Here is a 24,401-nt window from a genome sequence, read left to right as displayed (position 1 = left end):
AAGGAAGAGAACAGGACAGTGATGGATTTTCTTTTTCTTAATGAGCTTTGGGATAATTATTATCCTGTTTGTAACCTGACAGTACTGGAACAGCGGATATAAGCAGATTCGATTTTGGGGAACAATTACAACCATCTCACTTGGATTTCATCAAATGAAAATTCAAATCTCTAAAACATGTTCAAATCATTTTGGAAAGGGTCACATATCTACAATGGTTTAAATATAGAGCCCTAAGGAGGAGTCCTCGTCAGTAATGCGAAATGTTATTATAAAATGTGTGAACTTATTTCCCTTCTCTGGTATCCAGAATGTTAATGGGTCAAAGCAAACTGAAATGGAATCACAGAAAAACATTCTGGAGTCATGAAGTTGTGTTCAGATGTGGCCCAATAGTGGTTGATTGCTATCAAACATCAGAATGAATTACAGTTTCTAAAATACTTTTATTATTCATCACACAGCCTCATATATTTAGGGAAGACCCGAACATTCTAGTCTATATTGTGACACAACCTAGCTGTGTGACTTTGGGACAGTTACTTGACCTTTCTGTACCAGTTTTCTCCCCTGAAGAATAAAGATAATAGTGTCTTCTTTACCTATCTCTCACAGGGCTGTGGGAATTAAATGAAATCACGTATGCATGCACACTTTGTAAAAATGAGGATGCATAGTCTCAAGTTCATCCTCCACACACTCTGCTGTGCAGAGTAACAACCATTCAACCTACACTCAATGAATCTGCTCTCAGTAACGCATCTGCAGAGCTGCACAATTCCAAGGGAACTCTGTTCACAAAGAATACAATGTAAATGGTGCCCCCTGCAGATGCTTGGAATAGGAAACACTAGTAGTAATTTGAGGCCATTCAAGTTTGGAATGGAAAGCTGGAATTTCTTTGCTTTACCATTGTTTGGGCTTCTGAAGAGCAGTCAAAGAGCATAATAGGAAAGCTTGAGCTGAGGAAGGCAGTTCATAAGAAATTCATTCTTGTACCTTGTGCAAAGACTATCGAAAATGGGCCTAGAAATGCTATCTACCGATGCTACTCTAAGTGTGGTCCACAGGCCAGCAGTATCGGCGTCTCCAGGAAGCTTGTTAGAAATGCATATTCTCAGACATCTCCAACCTACTGAATCAAAAATTGTGGAGGTGGGACCCAGGTATCTGTGTTTTCACAAGCTCTCCAGGGTATTCTTATTCTCCATAAAGTTTAAGAAGGACTTCTTTATGTCATACACTACTTCCATGCTACTACTATGAAAGGGGTCATGAGTTACCCCTTTCATAGTTAGTAGACGGTTCTGTTGAATCCCAACTGCAGAGTGAAACAGACATTGCTCCACACACTGATTCCTTTGGGTAAATAAAAATTCAACTGAACTCCAGAGGAGGTGTGCGTGTGTGTGCGTGCGTGTATGTGTGTAGCTCTAGTGTGTTGGGAAAGGGAAGGGAGATTTGTGGTCAGAAATGGGCAAGAGCCAGTGAAAACTGAGATGGCACCTGAAATGGCTCTGCTCTCCCTCCATACCTTGCCATCCTTGAAATTGCATCGCTTCCCTTGTCTCTCCTGGCCCTTGGTGTTGGTTTCCCACCTTCACGACCCTGCGGTTGCAGAGCAATAAAGGAGGACTTTTGGGGGACGTTCCCATTTCTATTATTCTGGAAGATAACTGGAATAATTTATTAGTGTTCAAAACTAGGAAACCCTGGCGTGTCTTTGAAAGGCAGACAAAAATAATCATCCCTCCTGCTTGCCACACTTCAAACCAGGTTTAATTATGTGTTTTAGAAGAAAAGTAGAGCTGAAGGGAAGCCTAGTCATTAACAAGGAGAATCTGAAGGAATCCTGCTGGGGAATGCTCCCCAAAACAAAGACCTGGGAAATAAATCTGTTCTTTGGAGTAAATTTTAATTTCCATTAAATTGGTCAGTTTACAGTATGGGACCAAAATATATTTCCAAAGCTGTTTTGATTGACAACCCGGATGAATAATTGCTGGGTCCTGCCCACCATTCTCTCTCCAAGGAGAATTCTGACCAGCCTGGTCTCCTGAACCCCTCCTGTAGCCCTAGAATTCATCTACTCCAGCCTTCATACAATTGCCCTTATGTTAATTTCTGCTATGGGGAGAAATGACTCTTAGGTCTCAAAATGAATCTGGATCTGCTGAATGCAATTTGCAGGTCTCCATGTAATGTGGTCAGGTCTTGTAATGTCTTAATTGTCACATTTTTCTTCCTTCGTTCTAGCACTCAAACTAACAGACCCAGACCGTGACCCAAGAGGGCACATCTAGCTTTTTTATAGAATGTAGACTGGTCTGCCCTCTGCTCAACCCATGATACATATACCTGTTTAGTGCCCTCTAGAATCTCAGGGGCAAGACGTGTGCTCTGGGGACATTTCTAAAACTCACTGATTCAACCAATAATGCCATTTCTTAAATTCAGTTTTTCTCTTGGTTGGTTTAAACATTATATGATTAAACAAATTCAAAAGTCTGCATTCATTTTCACTCAGCGTTTTGGGGTTAGAATGAAATAATATCAATAAGATACTTCCAGTTTGAGGGGAAGATACTATTACTATCATTTTTTCCTCATTGTTGTTAAGGTAACCCTTGTGTTACCCAGCACACATATAGAATAGGGTATTCCCTTTAACCAAAAATTATGGCTGGAAGAAAGCCATTGAATCTGGAATACAATCATTTTAAAAAAATAAAAACGTAGTGAATAATATGACACCAAATCTATACTAATTTATTTATTTTTTTAGTATTCATACTTAACATAAATTACAGACACTTTCAACTTCTCAAAGTCATCATTATGAGTGAAATTATTGTGCTTTGGATACGAGAAGGTGCCCGTTAACAGAGAGTGCTGGTAACAGAATGTCCAGGGGTGCGGCCCCTCTCACGATGCTGCTGTGTAGACTCGCACGGCAGCCAAAGTATAGCTTTGCAGGGGCTGTCAGCAGGAAATGGAGAAACCTCAACACCAGGTAAATTATTTAAGTATGCAGGTGACTAGCAGACTGCCTGACTCAAGCATGCATTCCACAGCTCAGAGAGGCACTTTCATGATATCCAATCTACCCTAACTCTGAAAAGAAAGGCGTTGTCTGTCTTTATTCCTTCCTGTGAGGAATCAGAAAAAGTAAGCAACCTAGGTTTCCAGACTTGACTTAAACCGGATTTGTTAGCGCAGCAAAGCAATCCCAGATTACATCAGGTAAGGCGTCAAAGACCCCTCTGACCCCTTCTGAGGGAAGGGCAGGAACCTCTGCCCTCGGTTCATGACCAAAGGAGGGGACCCCACCTGCCTTTGCCGCGAGGCAGGCTGTTCTGCCACAGCTTAGATCAGGCCCCATAAAAACACAGCCCAGGGCGTGCATGCGGGCAGGCACATCGCCGGCCCTCAGCATCAGTGCTTTACCTCATTTCCATCATTACTTTACTTCCACTGAAACTCTGAGATGCAGTGTCAAGAGTTCCACTAACAGATGCCTTATTTTTTATTGACTAGAAGAATTACACAGAGGGTCCTTTGTTTCAGAATAGCTCAAGGCAAGCAAGGGAAGACTCACTTCCCCAGATGGGCAGATCTTGTCCCCAGGCCAAAGTTTAACAGCCATGTAAGTGGACGTGCCCATCGTAAACCATTTTCCCTACTGGAGCGTGCATGCCCCCCGGTGCCACTTCAAAGATCCATAACAAAGCAGTCCCTCCCAGGGCTGCCAGGCCTGTGCTCACCTGTTACCTCATGGCCCCGGCATTCTCTGTGCTGGCTGGCCTGGCCCCTCACAGATGCTGCTACAGCTGCCAACAGCTCCCGTCCACAGCTGTGACCAATCATTCATTCAGCAAAACGTGCTGAGCCATTACTCTGTGCTGCACAGTGGCACAGATGTCCCTGGGGTCACCAATCACTTTGGGGCATGGAATGCCTTCCTACCTCTTTCCCTACCCTGTGGGCTTTGGGGTCAGAGGAACTGGGTTATAACCTGGGCTCCATCATTTATCAGCTTTGTGCTCATGGATGACTGTCTCTTCCTCCTAAGCCTTAGCTTCTCTGGGTATAAAGAATGTGATGTAAAAATGAAACAATGTAAAATGATGTCATATAGAAATTATTTAGCCCAGTGCCTAGAACATACTGTAAAAACTTTCTCAACTGCAGCACTACTGACGTGTGGGGAGGGATAACTCCTTGTTGTGGAGACTGTCCTGTGCATCACAAGGTGTTGAGCAGCATCCCTGGCCTTTATCCACTAGATGCCAGTAGCACCCCCAGCTGTGACAACCGAAAATGTTTGCAGACGTTGCCAAATGACCCTTGGGAGACAAAGTTCTGGTCGAGAACCACTGCGTAAAAACTACAAATAACAGTATCTGCTACTGCTATCATTATCTTTGTCATCATTGGCAATTGAGAAACTGCATACTTCATGCATTCCACTGAATATGCAAAGTCTACTTACAGGTGAAAAAGCAGGTGGGATCCAGAAAAGTCAAAGAACTGAGCTTACCCTTACAATGATCCGTTCAGAGACGTGAGCAGACAACAGGTAGAACTGGTCTTGGTTAGCAGCATACAGTCCGACCACCAACATGAAGTATCTAGTTCAGAAATAGCAGACCAATGCCAACACATCAGGAAACAGAGACATAATTTGTGCAATCGAATGTCACCCAACAGTTAATCGAGAGTGAATTTACCCAGATGGGTTCGCGTATTTAAAAAGCTGCTCTAAGTTGCCCCTCCTGCGAAACCAGAGAGGAGTTGATTCACTCGCTGTTGTTCTGGGTCTGCCCTTTGCCCGGCTTGAGGGATGTGTGAGCTGTTTTGCAGGCCCAAAGCAGCCTTCACTGAGCGGACATCCTGCTGGGGGCCTGGGTTCAGCCCATCTGCGCTGGCCTGGTGCAGACCTTACTCTACTGCATTCCTGGGCCCTCAACACAGCACTGCTGCCGCGCACTTGCACAACAAAAAGCCACCTTCCAGGTCCCCTTGTCCAGAGCCATCCAAGCCACACATCCTAGGCCATAATGGATGGTGACCCAGCAGGGCTTGCCCAGCCACACAGTCTCCTTCCGCCCTGATCTGCTCTTGGCCATGGAAACTGCACCTTTCACATCCTCTGGCCATGACTTTAGTCAAAGACCAGAACCCTCCCTTCCGATTGTTATCAAGGCAACCTTCCTCACTGTGATTTTTTTTTTTTTTTTTTTTTTGCGTTACGCGGGCCTCTCACTGTTGTGGCCTCTCCCATTGCAGAGCACAGGCTCCGGACGCGCAGGCTCAGCGGCCATGGCTCACGGGCCCATCCGCTCCGCAGCATGTGGGATCTTCCCAGACCAGGGCACAAACCCGTGTCCCCTGCATCGGCAGGCGGACTCTCAACCATTGCGCCACCAGGGAAGCCCCTCACTGTGATTTTAATTACTTCTTCATGTGTACCATTGATGAGACATTTTTAAGATAAGACTATTTCTTTTTGTTTTTTTATAAAGCATGATGCATTTTTTAAAAAAACTTTATCAGAGTATAGTTAATTTACAATGTTGTGTTAGTTTCAGGTGTACAGCAAAGTGAATCAGTTCTACATACACATATGTCCACTCTTTTTTAGATTCTTTTCCCATATAGGTCATTACAGCGTACTGAGTAGAGTTACCTGTGCTATATACAGTTAGGTCCTTATTAGACCATTTCTTGAAAGTCAAAATAAAAACTATCCCTATCAGAAAAGCCTTTGCTTTAAGAACTGCATTAAAAACCCAACAACACTTCACCAACTTCTGTAACACTCTAAAGTCTCTAACCCCTGGAGGGCAAGAGTTCTCCCCTTTACCTAAAGTAAGTCAGTAAGAGTAGTAATTGTTATGATGATGATGATGATAGCCATCATCTACTGGGTGCTCAAAATGTGCCATGCACTGGGCTAAGCAATTTATCTATATTATTTCATTTAGAACCCCGAAACAACCTTATTGGAGTAAAATATGGATATTGTCCCCATTTTACAGAATAGGAAACCTCAGAGAGGTTAAGTTCCATGCTCAGGGTCACCCAGCTAGTAAATGGCAGTATGAAATATTCAAACTCAATTCCCTCCAACTCCAAAACCTATGTTCTAAAACCAGTGGTTCTTAAACTTGCATGCATCAAATCAACTGGGAGCTTGTTAAAATATAGATTGCTGGACCCCACCCCTAGTTGTTGATCCCGTAGGTTCTCAGTGAGGCCTGACAACTTGAATTTCTAGTAAGTGTCCAGGTGATGCCATCTCTCCTAGTCCTGGGACCACATTATGAGAACCACAGGTATAAATCATTAATGCAAATTTATTTTCTTTTCAAAAAAATGCTACAGCAGAGCTGCAGGGCTCGGGTCATTAAACTAGTGGCCAGTACACAGAATTCTCAAGAAATGCAGTCAATCCTCAACCCTCGGCCAGCCTTGAGACATGAACATATGGTCCCTCTAGAGGACCATGGAGAGAATCAAGACAAGATGACCAGGCGCTGGGCAGGAGAGGAGGCACTGTGGGGAGTGAGGATGGAAGAATAAAGATGCCTAAGGGTAAATGAGATGGGTCAACAAACGGAAAGAGTCAGAGAAGGGAGGGAAGCAACTGAGGGAGGCCCGGCCTGCCGGCTGGTAGGACCAACAGGATCAGAGGGGCTGCTGGAGGGCCCTGGGCCATCAGGTAACGTAACCAGCCAGCCTGAGGCATACACACCACGCCAGTACCTCTGGTCAGGGTTTGGCTTTCCCTTCTTTCTCATGTTATTTGCCGTGGTTTCGCTGAAGTGTAACCGGCCCAGCGTTACTTTGGTTACCTGGTCGGCCAACAGGTCGATTCTAAAACAAACAACAAAAATATCGAGAGACTGTAAGAGAACACAAAGTCTTTGACCATATCGGACTCATTCTTAGCTTCTCAGGTATGTTCAGTCCCCTGCTCTCATCACACTGTGCAGGACACTGATTTTTAGTAAAGTACCCACAGCCTGGTCAGGAATGGCTGCCAGGGAGTAATTCTTGAACAGTTAGAAACGTTCATCCAGCAGCAGCTCAAGCCCGGAGTTTCGGACTCGTAAGGGTCGCACGCTCCCACAGACGGGTTCTTTGACCGCGACAACAGGAAAAAAGCTGTTTCACCTGTGCCACAGTTGCTAGAACACGCGCCTCCTGACTGAAGCGGTTCCTCTAGGCTCCTCATGAACTCCTTCGCATCTCCTTCACGTATTTGCCCTCTCCTGACCTGGCTGTGGAAGGCAGCGTGCTCCCAAGGAAGGGCGCACACAGCCTCGCAGCGAGGGAGACCCAGATGTACCAGGCAAGAGCAGAGCTGTCTGTACTGCGGCTCCTGCTTGAGCTTCAGGCTGAGCTCCCGCTGGCCTGTCCAGGCTGTAAGACCATCTTCTTCCCCCAAATAGGATTGACTCAGGGTCAAATCATCCCAGCCAAATCAGTCGAAAAGCAAATCCCATTCATTCTGTAGGGCAACCTCTTGCTTTACTGCCATATTGCTTTGGACCACCACATTGTTTTGAATAATCCCAGTCCTGTATGCTTTCTATTTTGGAACCCATTAGGCAATCTATCAACACTGCTTAAAAAAAAAAAACAAGAAAAAATGAATTGTAAGCACAGCATGGATCCAGAGCCTTGAAATCAATTCAATCAGCCTCACGCTGATTTAAATGAAAAATTAAAAGAAAGATCTAATCATAATCTATCTCCAGGAACCAAAGTTGTTAGCAAGGTTGTCAGTAATAAATGATCATATAAATAATGATGACCTTAAAGTGGAGCTTTTTATAAGACTTTTTTTGCGATTATTTCAATGGTTTTACCTACTTTTGTTGATAAGCATGTGTTCATAATATTAACATATTACTAATTTAGTTCCTACAGCAGAATTCATTTTAAATAAACAAAATAAATTTGGCAATAGGCCTTCTTCCCAAAACATTCACAAGGGAATTCAGAAAAGAAATTCTTACTTAACAGGATTGAAAATCTTTTTGCTTCTATCTGCTTGGGACTGTTCAATAGCAATTATCTGATTGGTGGCCTCTACCTGCGTAGAACAACAAAAAGTAATTAATAATTAATTTCTTTATTAATTAAAAAGTTCATTAGTAAATAATTTTCAAATACTTAAAGTTTCCCAAGGCATCAATTTAGGCACTTTGCAGGAGGGGCAAGTCGCTGAAGGGATGTAGGGCACCTTAAAGCAGTGCGTTATTGGTGAGAAAAGAAACAAATACCTGTAGAACTAAACAAAGAAAACACAAGACAACAGAGGATTTCAGGTAAACAGGGAATATAGAGTGGACTAGTAAAACACAGGAGCAAGGCAGCTCAAAGGATACATGTACTCATTCATTCAGTCAGTCATTCATTTTATAAATACTTGTTGAGCACCTGCTGTGCAGCAGGCATTGCTCTAGGCATTACAGATGAGAAGACGAGACTAACAGAAATCCCAGCCCTTGCAGAGCTTGCATTCGAATAAGAAGAAACAACAAAAAACAATAAAATAAATAAAATATAGGAATGACATTTATTCAGTAGTTGCTACAAACTCTTGTTATTAGTGAAGACAGTGGCAAGGGCCTGGTGAGATCTGCCCTATCATATATGGTTTGTAGGTATTTGCATAGTAACAGTCTTTCTGGAAAGCAACTGGGCCACCAACATCCAGTGTTTTTAATACCGATCCTATGTCCGATGTGCAACCCCTCTTTTGGAATTTATCCTCATACAAGGATGGATGTACCTGGATGTTCACTGCAGTTTTATCAATGACAATAAAAAATTGGAAATAAACAAAATTTACAATAATACAGGAATATGGTAGTATCTCGATATAATGGAAAACCATATCATCTTTGTAAATAATATTTTATAGACTTCAATGATATTATATAATGCCATTTTCACAGTATAATATTATTAATATGAGAGTAATTTTAATAATAGAAAACAATGAGGAAAAATTAGGCTACCAAGTGGTGGATCTCAAATATGAATGAATTTTACTCTTCTTCATACTTTTCTATTATGTTCCATAATGTTCACAATGGACTCATATTAATTCCATACTCAGAAAAATATACTTCATTGTTGTCTGTTGTTTTCTTTTGGTTTGGTTTGGAGCAAGATCAGCTGGAGTGTTCAGCAGTCAAGCCCCACTTTGGGAGACTCAGTGCCTGAGCCCAGGTCAGAAAAAAAATATGCAGGTAATGGATGTTCCTCACCCTAAGGAGCTGGATCTCAGGTAATAATGTAATAAATACTCGTTGATCACTCAGAAGTCATCCTACCTGCATTCTAATCCCAGCTCTATCATTTAATATTTTGGATGAACTGTGTGACTTTACTGGGCCTGGTTTTCCCCTCTGTTAAACTGGAAAAGGGGGGGCATTGACTAGATTAGCTTGGCTTTTTTAAGTTAGAGACCTCTTTGAGATTTCGGTGAAAACTATGAACTTACTGCATGTGAAAATGCACCAGCATCAAAAATAATAAAACAATTACACTCAGCAAAAGAAGTGCAAGATTTATACACTAAAAGACTTTAAAACTGTAGTTTGAAGTGAGGTTCTGCCAGATTCTGAGCCCAGGCTTAAGAAATTGGCAGCTTTCATTTCCTGTGCCTTGAAGCCTTTATTCTTAGAAGCCATTCACCATGCTGTGAGGAAGCACAAGCTGTCCCACAGAGAAATCTACATGGAGAAGAGCCAAGGCCTCCCAGCTACAGCCCCCTGTGAGCTCCTGGCTGATGGCCAGCACAGACTTGACAGACATGTGAGTGAGCCATCTTGGAAACTGGATCCAGGCCCAGATGAGCTGCCCCAGCTGATGACTCCTGAGCAGAGATGAGCTGTCAGAGCCAAGCCCTGACCAAGTTACAGATATGTGACCCAAATCAATGACTGATTATTTTCAGTTGCCAAGTTTGGGGATAGATTGTTATGCAGCAACAGACAACTGGAACACTTAGTAAACGCTGGCTGAGTTAAACTGAACTAAATAAAAGACTTACCTTAATCCCAAAAGCTTTCAAGTAGAACATTTCTATTGGCTTTGGACCCATTTGGGTTTTGACAAATTTTGGGCTTCCCCAAACTTGGATGTGGATGGTGATCTGAAAGTGGTTCTTCTTTTGGCAAACAAAAGCTTCATCTGCTGGTGAAAAATTAAATCCTTTGTCTGTAACAACTCGATAGCCTATATCAGGTCTATGAAAAGTGGAAGGAAGAAACCGGTTTTACAAATATTTTCTACACATTTTCTTTCATGAACAATATTAATTATACAACCATTTCAGGAAAATATATTGTGGAAAGTACCTATTGCTATATTTAATCAATTTCGTTAATTTTCACCAAGGAAATGAAAATAGTATTTCCGAGTACAGCTGGCGCTCTCCCAGCTTTTTATGTTCACGAGGAAGAAGCACAATTCCTGCCAAATGGAAGCATTGTTTCCTCAGTCTGCCTTTTCCCTTTGTGCTCCCTAGACTTCTAATTTGACTCCACTGTACAATAGAAAGAAGGAGGCTAGAAGTTGAGAAGTTAGTACATTAATCAGACATATGAAATATCTGGGATAGAATTCATCTCTTTCCTCCTTAAAAAAAAAATCTCTAATTTCATCAGCAACACCACACTCAAACGAATGAATGAATGCATATCACTCAGATGAATGAATGTTCAGCCTCCTGGCAGTCATATGAAAAAAGCAGACTGGTCAGAACTACCAGCAATAGCTTTAAACCAGAGTAACCAGAGCCAGTCAGACTACTGACTACAGACTACATGTTTTCACTAAAGTACGGTCATTTCCTTTTTATCTTCCTGATCTGGTAATAGCACTGAATACCTACTATGCTGTTTACTTCTGCAAGAAAAAAAAATGGGATGATGGTGGGGTGGCTGATCAGACTCTTGCTTTATTTGTTTTATCAAATCATTTTCAATAGCAATGCTTTGCGTATTATATGTTTATTTAAATACTTTTAAATGTTAGTAAAAATAAAACCTATTAAACAGGTAACATTATCAAGTAGAGAAGAAAATACAGAAGTTGAAAACTCCTTTGGTAATTTTTTCCATATATGTTGTAGATATGGAACATATCTTGATTTTTTTTTTTTTTAATTTTATTTATTTATTTATTTATGGCTGTGTTGGGTCTTCGTTTCTGTGCGAGGGCTTTCTCTAGTTGTGGCAAGTGGGGGCCACTCTTCATCGCGGTGCATGGGCCTCTCACTATCGCGGTCTCTCTTGTTGCGGAGCACAGGCTCCAGACGCACAGACTCAGCAATTGTGGCTCACGGGCCCAGTTGCTCCGTGGCATGTGGGATCTTCCCAGACCAGGGCTCGAACCCGTGTCCCCTGCATTGGCAGGCAGATTCTCAACCACTGCGCCACCAGGGAAGCCCTCTTGATGATTTTTAATGCATCAAGTTTCCTAAACGTTCCTCAGGAAGGGAGCTCCTTCCTCAGATAACACACAGAGGAGGGCAGTACTCAACTGCTTTGCTAGCTCTCGGTCACTCTGTGGATCTTTGCTTCCTGGGATCTCAATTTGGATGGCTGCCATTTAATGAACAACATATAGTTTCTAAATTTTCCTCTAATTTCAGAGACAGAAAATATGAATGGGTCTCCTGGGAAAAGAGTGTTTGTGTTCTTTGCAAGTTAAGCACCTCACCAATGGATCAACTCACTAGGTCATTGATTACCCTCAAGATGCTGATCAAAGGCCCGACAACCACAGTGCCCGCCAGCAGCAAAGGCAAAAACCACTGAATGAAGAATTTGATAAAGACCACATGTCTTATGCCATCTGGGAACTTCATACTGACTCAGGTTTCTAGAACTAATCTGTAATTTGCTTGTGGAAAGGCTGGATGGATTGAATTGTATACATTTTACTACAGAGGGTAGTAAGAACTGTCTTGGTTGAGAAAAATAAAAGGAAATATCTTTCTGTGATCTTCCATGTTTCACTGTCAAAAACTCTAAGGAAAGAAGGTAAGATTTGCAGCTCATATATGAGCATTAGCCCGAAATTGAGGGACAGCTGTAAGCAGAAACTGAATCAACACATACAGTTGAAGAGTATTCTGAATCTTAAACACAAATCTCTGGTTATAGAAACTATTCTACCTACCTAAGAGTAGCAATTCTGTTTTTGATATCAAAAGTTAATTATAAAGTCAACTAAACTGGCCTTTTTAAAGCTCTTTTTAACACATGTTGTAAATATCACTCCCCCCAAAAAAAGATGTAATAAAATTTTAATCCCCTAACTTTATTGCTTTTAGGTTATTTAGGAAAATGATATTTTTGTAACAAGTTAGACATAATCTAAGAAGAGACAAGTGATTTTCTGTCTCAATGATGTGAGTAGTGAATTCAAGATGGCCTGAGTTCTAATCCAGAAGAATATTGCCTTCCTTTTTTGCTTAAGAAAAGTGAATTACGGCTAAGCCTTCAAAATAAATCTGCCTCTACACCTTTGAGTTGATACTACTTGTGTTCTCCTTTTTTTCCAGATCAGTGGAGCATAGATTGGCTGTCCAAATAAACTTAAAAAACCTACTCAAGTAAGAAGAGAGATAAATGTTACCTTGAAAACTCGATCAACTCAAATACATACAGACTAGGAAGCATTATAGGCTTCAATTAAAATACTGTGCATATGTGTGACAGTTTCATACCTTGGTACTCGTACTTAGGATAGAATATGGAAGAACTGCCAAAAAATCATCAAATGAAGGCTGACTCAAAACCAAGATCTATGGATCCTTCCTTTCTTTTTCTATTGCACACAGTGGCAAAGATACAAGTTGTGACATTTCAATGAAACAAGTAGCAACTTGCTTCTTTTTGTCTCCTATTAAACATACCAACTCCCAAAGTCTGTTTAACTCCTTAGATTTTAGGGAAAAGATTTCTTCTGTCTAGTTCATCCAACATAAAAGTCCTAGTGATACGTTTTGCTCTTAATGAAGCTATATTTGAGTTTGGAAAATACCCTGAAGACCCTCAAGTTTGTAGCCCAGCGTTTCTCATTTCATATTATGTTTATTAATTGAAAATCCTGTTCTTTAACCATTAACACGCTTCAGTGTTTCAAGAAGGCATTTGTAATCAATGAAAATTCTAGAAGAGTTGGGTAGGTAAATTATACCCTAAGGAATAAAGAGAAGGCTTGAAGGATGTTTAAGAGCAATAATGCATAAGTCCACATTTATTTCTCGAAACTATAATGGCATAAGAATAGGATGAAAATTTTCCACTTTAAGGATATTTTGTATGGTTTGATTTCAGTCTCTTAATATAAAGCCACCATCAACTATGATCGCTGCAGGCCGCATTGACAATAAATTGACAATACTGATTTGCAGCATAGATGTTGGGGCAGCTAACAATTTAATGTGGCCCCCCAAAACTATTCTATGGGATTTTTAACTAACTGCAGGATTAAATGTTAATGATTTGGGAAATCTCCATTTTCCAGCTTTTAGTTTAAACTGGGCATGTGATCTCAGAAAGATTCCCTCTTCCTCCATCATTTAGTGGGTAAATTATGAGTTAGAATTACAGGTCTGGATTCCTGAAGGCCAGAAAACCAACTATTTATTGTTAAAATGCAAAATATAAGGAGTAAGACACACTTTCTGGCTGATGCATCCCATTTGATCAGGGGTGGCATCAAAGCTCAAATACTTGGCTTTGGTTTTGAGAGTCAGCACTGCCTTTCTCCCCTCATTCTCCGGCCAAGCATAGGGTTCCTAAGGCCACTTACAGGTTTTCATATTGACTGTTGAATAAACTATGCCAAGGAACGCTTCGGTATGGCTGCCACTTCAAAGCAGGAGAGCACTGGTCCACAGGCATCATGTTCTGTCTCTCACTGTCGTGGTCTTGCACTTCGCTGCTGTGACTCCTACTTGTCACTGCAAAGAAATCAGTGCATTAAATCTTTCCTCCGAGGCTGTTTTTCCTAGACTCACCGACAGCTGCATGGAGCTAATGCATAGGCCATGTATGAGGCAGAGGGACCGTGTGGGGAGTGACAAGTGTTGGGGGGCAGGGGGCATGTGGCTGGCCTTGTTTCCTCATCTGTAAAATGAGCAGCTTGGGGTCAGTGATTCTAAGGTACCATGGCAAGCACTTGTCAGAAACTTTCCCCTCAGTATCCGTCTACCCCATTTCTGTCCTGGCGTCTCCTCACTCCCAGTTTGTGTGATTCAGGTGCAGTCCACTCCCAGCCTGAGAAGGGGAGGGGACGCAGGATTGATCAATCAAACTACAGCATTCATTATTTGCATCAGTAATTGCACCAGGTAGACACATGGCCTAATTCAATCCAAGCAAAGTGGATCTCAGCATGTTAGGGGAGACGAGTTCAAAGATGCTGATTCTTTTCCATGAGGTTTGAACCTATAAGTCACATCCCCAAGAGCTGCTGGCACCATTTTGGGACATGAGGGAAAAGCCTGTCTGGGAATGAAGCCAGCACAGCGGAAGGCAGAGTTGAGAGTGAAGGGCACCCAGTCCTGATGGCATGATTTGAGTTCTGGGATCCACTCCTAAATCTTGGGTTACAGGAGCCAGTAAAGCCCCTCATTTTGATTTTTTGTTTGTTTTGTTTTTGCTTAAGGCAGTTTGAGGGGTTTTGTTTTTTTGTTTTTGGTTTTGTCCTTTTTTTCTTTGTTTTTGTTAATTGCAACCAATACACTCTAATCTATTATAGGTCCCTTGTGGCACCAAGATTCTCTACTTTTCGAACTTAGATGAGTTATTTATTCACTTAGTGTCTTAATTCCCTCAACGGCAAAATGGAAATTCAAACAGGTGTCCTGCCCATCTTGCAACATCACACAAGCAGAGAGAATATCATAATACAAGTGAAAGGACTTTCAAAGCTCATACCAAGATAAAGTAACACAGAATATCTTGTTAGAAGGTAGTATTAACTATATGAAATTGCTACTTTTGTATTCAAAAATGGTCCAATAACAGCAATTTCACAAGTGCAAGCCACTATTTTTGCATAATCCTTGCAAGTTGCTTGTCTAATTTGAGTTTGTCTAATTGTACCAAATGGTACAATTCAACCGCAGATGTTTATGTAAATTCCATTAGGATGTTTGCTGTTACCCTTTTCTGTGAGCTCCCCTACCTTTACTCATGCCTGATATCAGGAGTGAAAGGGAAATAGTGTGTGTACATAAGATCAGGTGTCGGCTGTAAGCAACAACACGGGATATGACACCAGCTTCTATACAGCATGTGCACTTAGCCCACAGCTTGGAAAATGCAGGGGCATGTGGCTGGTTTTTCCTTCACTCACCTAGCTTGCTTTCTTTATACTTTTATTGAGGACTTAAGTAAATAGCAGAGCTGCCTCAGGTTACTTTGGATCCCAAATGTCACAGAAATTGTGTTTTTCTTGGGGTATCACTATTTCCTGTCACCTAAGCAGAACATCTGTTTGGGGGGTTTTGTAAACAACCGTTTTGGAAAAGGATTTTCTCAAAATCCTGAAAAACTTTCTCCCAGCTAAGAATACAGGAGGTCAGGGACTTCCCTGGTGGTCCAGTGGGTAAGATTCTGCGCTCCCAATGCAGGGGGCCCGGGTCAATCCCTGGTCAGGGAACTAGATCCCACATGCATGCCACAACTAAGAAGCCCGCGTGCCGCAACTAAAAAAAGATCCTGCGTGCGGCTACTAAGACCCGGCGCAGCCAAAATAAAATAAAAAGGATACAGGAGGTCAGCAATGCAAGTAGCTCTTCATGCCCTCACTCCTCCAAAAGTTACCTGGCTCAAAAGCTTTTAAAAACAAACAAAAAACCTTCCATGGTTTGCCTGCTTATACCAAGTTCAGAGAAAGGGAGAAACTAGTTCTTCCATCTTTCCTTCCTCCCTCCTCCAGCGGAGAGAGGATAAAGGAAGTTCAGGAGCTTGGAGTTTGCATCAGACAGAACTGGGTTTGAATCACAACTCTACATATACTGGCTACACAATTAGGAAAATGGTCTAACGTCTCTAGGCTTCAGTTTCTTCACCTGCAAAATGTGAGTAACAATATGATGCCTCCCAGGACTGTTGAAGGAATTCAGCGAGTCATGTCGGTAAGTGCTTAGCACAGTGTCTGCCACCAGTAAAAGTTTAAACAATGGTGCCTTTGGTTAGTATTAGCGGCACTGTCATTATCACACGTATCTGTTTCAACTCAGGTGACTCAGTTATTCCTAACAAGCCTTGGCAAGTACTTCTGTTCTTGGCCTCCATAGTAACTCTATCTAATGTGAAATAATTAATGTCATGGGCCTGAGTGAACACCAGCTAACTGGGACCCTTTCCTACTCAAGTATGGCAGTAAGGCGCCAGGGGAATCAACCAAAGGTCAGTGCCACTCCTCCAAGTGCTGGTAGGGAGGGTGGGCAGTGGGTAGGGGACATTGTCCTCAAGGATAAAGCTATTTCCAGACCTTTCCCATCACAGCAGCAAGATTTTCGGGGCAGCCATTCCATAGGACTGACATAGTCCTGGCTTCCCTGGGAGCTAGCTATCAGCTGGTGAGCCCCAGGGATGGCAATCTGGGACCTCAAGATTAATGATAATAAAAATGATATCTACTGGTCCTGTGTGCTTTCTGTGCTGCAGGCACTGTCCCAGACACTTGGCATAGTTTCTCATCAACTCGTTAACTCATCTTCAAGGTAAGGATCCCTTTTTTTTTCAATAAACGTTCATTATTAAAGTATAATATATATGAAGGAGAGTACACAGATCATTAGTACACAATTTGATACTTTCTTATAAAATGAATTATACTAGGTAACTACCACTAGATCAAGAAATAGGACACTTCCAGCGCTCTAGAAGAAGCGCTCATGCCCTTTTCTGGTTACTACTTTCTCCTGCCCAGGAATAATCACTATTCTGAAATCCAAACCATAGAGGAGTTTATAGAAATGGTATAATATGATATGTACTCTTATGTGTTGGCTTCTTTTGCCCAACATCATGTTTATGAGATTCACTCATTGTTGTTGCAAATGGCAGTAGTCTGTTCGTTTTCATTGCTGTATAGTACTCCACTACATGAATATACACTGCTGTATAGTACTCCACTGCATGAATATACCACAGTTTATCCCTGATGGCCATTCAGGTTACTTTAAGTTTATGGTTATTACAACTAGTGCTGCTATGAATATTTGGGGGGATGTCTTTTAGTGGACATGTGTATACACTTCTGTTAGGTATATTCCTAGGTGGGGAATCACTGGGTCATTGGATATGTTTTAGTAGATGCAGCCAAACAGATTTATAAAGTGGTTACAAGGTAAGGATTCTTAATCCCATTTAACAAATGTGGAAACTGGGGTTCAAAGACCTGAAATAACTAGTCCAGTGTCACAGCTGTTATGTGGAAGAGATGGGATTCAAACCTTCTCTTCTCTTCATGCTACAGTGAGGATTTCTTGAGAAAATGTAACAGAAGAGAGAAACAGAAGTATGAAGGTAGCAAACTGCCCAAGTCCCAACTTTTTGGAGAAAATTCACAGCTTGCATTTGAATGTCTTTCAAAATATTTTCTTATACATTACTTTTTTTAAAAGTCTTGGAAATGGGTGAAGTAGAAATTGTGATTCTCATTTGATAATCAAGGAAAGTCAGGCTTGAAAAGTCCCCGATTACTGGAGACATGAGGCTTTTCCTGACTCTACAGTGTGACTTCAGCCCAGGCACCTCTCACTGTGGACCAAAAGCTACGACTCTGGGGCTGAAAAACCCTCATGCATTGAAGTTCAAACCATATGAGGCTGTGAGCCCTCTTTTATTTAGAGTTAGGATCAGATGGGACCAGGAACCCTCTTGTATTTGGGGTCCAGACCATGGGGGGACAGGAACCAGCTAGCTGGCAGGAGCCTGCCCAGCAGCTACATTCTCTCTAGGCAAGATTTTACATTTGCCCCCAGCAACCCAGTAATTCTACATTGTGATCCTTATAAAGGGGGTTCTTGGCATCCTTGGCCAAAGTGAACTGCTGGGGAAAAGGTCACTGGAAAAGTCTTACTCATTGATTTAGAACATCTTCCCCCATCAAAATCCTGCCCATAAGACTAGCCCCTCCTTCCACTACCCGTATGCCATTTCCCCAGGACCTTTATAAAACCCTTGGCCTCTGCAACATCAAATACGAGTTCTCCACTGGAAAACTTCTGCTGAAAACATGGCATTTGGATTGTTTGTTTTTTTTTTTAATTCCCCTGGGAACCTGCTCATTTTTCATTCTGGAACTGTTGTCTGGAGCCAGTTATCTTTAGGTGGCTTTTCAGTGACCTTTGAATAGGATTTAAACAAGGGATGCAAGATTTCCTATCTGTTGGAACATTTCAGTTACTTTTCTATGGCTGTTCTCAATGCCCTCTCTAGGGACAGGCCACAGAACATCATCACAGGATGGAGCTTAACTCTGAAACAGCCAGGAGAATTTGAGGAGCAAACTGGTTTGATGAGAAAACTCTTGGAAGGTTTGGGTGACTTGCCCAGTACTCTCAGGGAGCTGTTGCATCTGTGGGAGAGTGAACAGATGGGTCCCTCATCTGGCTAGAAATTTACCCAGCTTTCTGTATTTGAGAAGCATAAAGAAGCTGCAGGCAGGATGCAGGGATACCTGAAGAAATTAGAGTAACCATGCACAGGAAGGTGGATGGAGAGCTCTACATTATCCAGAAACAAGGCTTGAATTAGCATTTTGCGTTTCTGAGGTTGAATAAGAAAAATCAAGCAGCTGCTGGCCATGGTGGATCCATGCAAAAGATAAGAAGGCAGCAGAGGTTTGGTTTATACAATGGCTGCATGCCCCGTGCAGTGCTACCACAGCATGCCCAGGGGGTTACGATCTGTGGGACAAGGCCAAGTGACGTCATCGTCCACTGAAGGACCCTCACAGCCCATGATGGAGCTGAGGCCAGACGTCCCTGAAAGGACCAGCAGGCTCCACAGGACACAGAGGACCAGCTCTCATCACGTGGCTGTGAAGGGCAAAGGCAGCAACCAGAGCAGGGGAGAAAGCCACGGGCACCTCCTGTCCAGGCAGCATAAACCCCTGGAGTGTAGGGACCACAGAGGGAGGGGAGCCTCGAGAGGGAAATCTTGGATCCTTGCCAAGCTGAGGCCTGGGAGTAAAAGAGATATGACCTGGTACCCTGTATTTGGGGCACTATTCTCACTGCCTACATTAAGTATTTATAGTGGCTAATAGCACTGGCACGGAGGATTCTCCTTTCCCCTAGTAAGTGTCACAGCGTTTACTCTGGAGATTCAGAAGTTCAAGCCTTCAGGCTCAGAAGCCTCAGTTTGTTCCCAACTTGATCAGGTCTCTAAGCTCAAAACATGGTATGTCCCATGATATGTAAGACAAAGAATGAGGGGGGCTGGCCACTTGGGCATCGTATAATGCTGCTGAAAGACTTTTAAAATGATTTTCCAGAATTTCAAAGATCTACTGGGAACTTGCTAATTGGAAGCAAGCGCTAGGGAAGCTCAGCTTTCTACCTTCCTGCTGCCCTGGAGAAATCCTCTAAAGCAGGGGTCCCCAACCCCTGGGCTGCGGCCCGGTAAGGTCCACGGCCTGTTAGGGACCAGGCCGCACAGGAGGAGGTGAGCGGCGGGCGTGCGATCAAAGCTTCATCTGCGGCTCCCCATCGCTCCCCATCGCTCGCATGAGCACCTGAACCATCATCGCCACCCGCCATGCATGGAAAAACTGTCTTCCACGAAACCGGTCCCTGGTGCCAGAAGGGTTGGGGACCGCTGCTCTAAAGTCCTGCTTCTCCGAGTCCCTCCCATGAGGCAGCAGCATGGGCATCGCCTGGGAGCTTGTTAGGAATGCAGAATCTCAGCCCCTACCTCAGGCGTACTGAACCAGAATCTGCACTTTACCAAGATCCCCATATTACATGTGTGCACGTCTGAGTTGAGAAGGATTGAGTTGAACGAAGCAACGAGCACACCAGCGGGCTCCTGTAGGTGCTGCCACACGGCACGGCTTCCCCAGGCCTGGAGCCTTGGTCCCCTGAGACACAATTGCCCCTAAAACTGAAGGGACCAGCATCTCATCTCCACCAGAGAGACAATGGCATCTCTTCCCAGGAGCACCTGTATGACCCTACCTAACACTGCATGAAACATTATGTCAAGAGGGAAGAAATAAATTCCCAGAGCCTATCATTGCCCTTCTATGAGAGAGAAACTAATTTTGTAGGGCTACTGCAAGGCTGGGAAAAATCCATGATTTAATGGCAGTGACAGGCCCCGGATTGGCTCACTTGGTCTGGAGTGGTGGGCCCACACGTGACAGTCCCCGGAGTCTTCCAGCGCCTGTGTGCACTTTCTCTTCTTGGTCGGTGGCAATGAGGGTCTAAAATTAAGAACCCAAAATAAGGTTAGGATTCTTCTTTTCTCTCCAAGTTAATCAAATTTAATTTCCCAGGACTCTGCTCTGGGCCTCTTCCTAAGACTAATTCTAGTTAGTTAAGGTTCCTTGAGTCCTACTAGTCTGCAACACCAGGTGGATACATGGAGTGGACGGGCAAGCTCCTATTCTATGAGCCCTACTAGTCTGAAGCTTAGTTTTTCACTCTCCAGTGGATCTGGGATTCACCTATTTGAAAAATAAACTGACAACATTTCCAAAGGCAGAGGACTCATTGAGACAAAGACAGAAGATACTTAAAATCTAAGGGTATATTTTATACCTGAAAATGTTTTTCACATAGAATTTTATCACAGTTTTTGATGGCCTTTACTCTTTTTGCCATCCTCTAGATCCAGAAGGAGGAACGAAAGAGAGGGAAGGCGGAGAGGAAGGGAAAGAGAAGAAAAGAATATTAATTAAGACAGTTGAAAGACATTTTTCAGAGAGCTCATTCACAAATCACTTGAGTGGTCTAGTTGAGGCTGCAAATGCAAACAGTGCTTTCTGCAGCACCCAGAATCTCCCTATACATTTCTGACATTTTAGCTTTCCACTGAATGAGGGCCTTGGGTTCAGTGGATTGTTGATTAAAAGTTGGTTTGAAGCCAAGGGCACTGGGGGTCTGATATATGTCTCAACACTGCCATCTCCTGGAGAGGACTCCACAGTTCACTCTTTACCAGCACTGCGGGGTAGAGGGGCTGGCTGGTCTTTCATAACTAAATATCTTGCCCTTTACCCAGGACTGTGGCACAGAGGCTGCGGATGGTAAGAACAACCAGTTCCCAGATGGGAGGACACAGACTTGTCCAGAGGGGTCCTGAGATGACGGGCGTCTGGGTAGCAGTTGTGAAAGGCACTGTGGGAATGAGCAGAGTCGCTCATCTCAGACGAGCCCTGCGGCAGGTGTGCAGGCAGCATCCCAGGAGCAGCTGCTGAGAGGAGGAAAGCAGCTGGCATCCCCCCGGCGGCAGGTGTCAGAGTCGGGCAGCAAGCACCTGGGGAAACACACAAGTGAGAAAGGCCCCTCTTTCTCACCATGCAGAGTCCAAAAGAAGAGAATCAAGGGCCAGACGTGCGGGAGGGAGGTGGGTCCCACTCACCTTTGACCTGTGGAGGAGAGCAGGAGTCTGACGCAGAATAGGGTGGGGTATCTGGGAGCTGGCGTTGCCTGAGGATTAGAGACATGCATTCCTTTTGTTTGTAACTTATTCCATCATTATATTTTTTTTTCACAAACTGGTAGAGCCCTCTGTGTACAGCACCCCTAGGGAGGGTTCCAGGTGCTCCTGGGGGCCAAAGCCCACCAGAACACGCCCAGTGTCGTGTTGAGTGAGCTCTGAGTCAAACAGACCCGGGTTTGGGTCCCACCTCTTCCACTTCCTAGCTGTGTATCCATGAACAAGTACTTAACCTCTTCAGGCCTCCACTTCCTCACCTATAAAATGGGAATAATCATTATGCCTTCCTCATAGCATCATAGTGAAAATTACATGAGATACTGTGTGTAAAGCCCACAACATACAGCCCCAAACACAGTGAGTGCTCAACAAAGCTTAATTAACATTATTGTGTCTTCTTAACATTCTCAAAGCACTTACGCCAGAGAGATGGTTGGGCTAAAGCAGTATAAAATGTCACCACTAAAGCAATGGTTTTCCACCTGTGCTCTGGGGAATCGCCAAGCTCTTGGAAGGAGCTCAGGTGTTTTACAAAAGAAAAATTTTAAATGCCTGGGGGAAATATTTTATAACTTTTTTTCTGTTTTATATATTGAGGTGCAAGTAAAATTTCATTTTAAAAAATGAGTACCATCACTAAGTGTGAAAATGTCTGTTCAAAAAAACGCTACCTTTTCTGTTCAAAAAGTTTCTTATGGCTCAGAAACTCTGTGGTTCTAAGTTATATATAATCACCACCATCCTCCACTTGATTCTCTTGCTAGAGAGTAAGCTATCATATTTTTCTTGGTTCATTAAGATTTCAACATCATGCAATGAAGAGAGAAATCTGTTTTTATTATTTACTAGAAAACTTATGTTTTCTCCTCAAATTGGTCCTTTATCGTTTATTCACTTTTTATTAATAAGGGAATAGAAAACATACATTTCCCTTCCTCCAAAAACTCCACCGAAAAAACTCCGCCGAAATGAAACTCCAAAAACTCCACTGAAATAAAAGTAAAGGAATAAAGAGGCATAAACAGAAAAAGACACAGAGGACGCGAATAGAGACTACAACAGACCACATTTCAGTAACAGTATGGCAGACAGAAATAGGACGGATGGTAACTGAATTACCAGAAGGGAAAAGCTGCCTGGGGATGGCAGAGGGGATGTAGGAACCAACAAGACATTGTCCAATTTGAAAACAACTCCAGAAAAGCCCAAGACATTGGCATCACCAGCAGTTTCTGAATTCAGGGGTAAGGTAGAGCTAAAAGTGAAAGAATTGATTGACAGTTTAATTAAAGAACAGCTGGACCCTTAAATCAACTTCTCCCACCTGTAGAGTCAGGCAACTACCTCTATCATCCCAACAGAAATTGGAAAGTTTTATTCTCTGGAGAAACGGATCCAGGGAGATTGTAGAGCTATTGGGCGAAAAATGGAAGGACTCATTGAGCACATCCAGGTGAACAAAACTCCCAAGATTCCGCGCAGGATTTACACAGCTCATGGTTGGATCAATCCATACATGAGCTCTCCCTTCCACCTTGAGATGATCCTTACTGAAAAAGAACACACTGTTCCTAAACCAGAAGAAGAGGTTGCACAGAAGAAAAGACATCCTAGAAGAGACTGAAGAAACAAAAACTTAGGGCCCGGGAATAAATGCTGAAAAAAATAAACGCAAATAAAAGCAGAGAAAAAAAAAACTCAAGAAAGAAAATATAATCGTAGTAAATTATATGTGAACACACAGTGATAGTAATGTAATCCCTGAATATAAACCTAACCAAAAATTCTTATACAATTTTATGATACTGGGAGGCTGGGGATAGAAGTGGGTGTCGGATAGGATATAAGAAAGTTAAATCCTCCTGGAAGATGATAGTAAGTTCTTAAGATGTATAAAGCAAGAACAGTAATATAAACCATTATTCAGATAAAAGGTGGTTGAAACATCTAAAAGAGTTGGAAAGTATCTGCCTCTGGGAGAGCCAAACTTGGGGACATGGGGAGGAGTGGGGCAAAGGATTACTGGTTTTCATTATAAGCCGTATATACGGCACCATTCAACTTCGTATCACTCTACATGTATAAATCTACAAACGAGGACTTCCCTGGTGGCGCAGTGGTTAAGAATCCTCCTGCCAATGCAGGGGACACGGGTTTGATCCCTGGTCTGGGAAGATTCCACATGCCGTGGAGCAACTAAGCCCGTGTGCCACAACTACTGAGCCTGCGCACCACAACTACTGAAGCCCGCACGCCTAGAGCCCATGCTCCGGAACAAGAGAAGCCACCGCAATGAGAAGCCCGCACACCGCAACGAAGAGTAGCCCCTGCTCGCCGCAACTAGAGAAAGCCCGCACGCAGCAACGAAGACCCAACGCAGCCAAAAATAAATTAATTAATTGTTTTAAAATTTACAAATTAAATTTTGTGATTGACTCTGTGATCTCACAATTCCACATTCAAGGTTCAAGGCAGTTGTTTACTTTCCTTTACATTTGCGGCACCACTGAATTCAATAACATTCATGAAAACTGAAAATCACAAGCAAATTATCAATACACTCGAGAAATATGGCACGGCACATCACAGACTGGCATGCATGCCCACAAGCAGGTCCTTGTGGAGAACCAAAGGTCCCTGTGTTGAGAAGCAGGAACATGTGTTGGTGGTTTT

At 42.9% G+C, this 24,401-nt stretch overlaps 1 protein-coding gene across 2 annotated transcripts in view; it reads right to left on the bottom strand.

Annotated features, from left to right (window-relative positions):
- Positions 1-24,401, bottom strand: part of MYRFL (myelin regulatory factor like) — a 115,389-nt gene that overhangs the window by 46,925 nt on the left and 44,063 nt on the right. For both annotated transcript variants that reach the window (XM_082665822.1, XM_082665823.1), the window contains exons 3-10: positions 21,651-21,718; positions 21,287-21,545; positions 20,399-20,490; positions 13,852-14,002; positions 10,076-10,271; positions 8,028-8,104; positions 6,769-6,879; positions 4,541-4,631 (exon numbers count right to left, since the gene is read on the bottom strand). In XM_082665822.1, coding sequence (XP_082521948.1) covers positions 4,541-4,631; positions 6,769-6,879; positions 8,028-8,104; positions 10,076-10,271; positions 13,852-14,002; positions 20,399-20,490; positions 21,287-21,545; positions 21,651-21,718 — 1,045 coding nt within the window. The remainder of the gene's footprint in view (positions 1-4,540; positions 4,632-6,768; positions 6,880-8,027; positions 8,105-10,075; positions 10,272-13,851; positions 14,003-20,398; positions 20,491-21,286; positions 21,546-21,650; positions 21,719-24,401) is intronic.

The sequence above is a fragment of the Grampus griseus genome, assembly GCF_964374135.1.
Source record: "Grampus griseus genome assembly, chromosome: 11".
Classification (NCBI taxonomy): domain Eukaryota; kingdom Metazoa; phylum Chordata; class Mammalia; order Artiodactyla; family Delphinidae; genus Grampus; species Grampus griseus.
The sequence above is the reverse complement of the archived record's forward strand: the minus strand, read 5'-3'. Positions and strand labels throughout refer to the sequence as shown.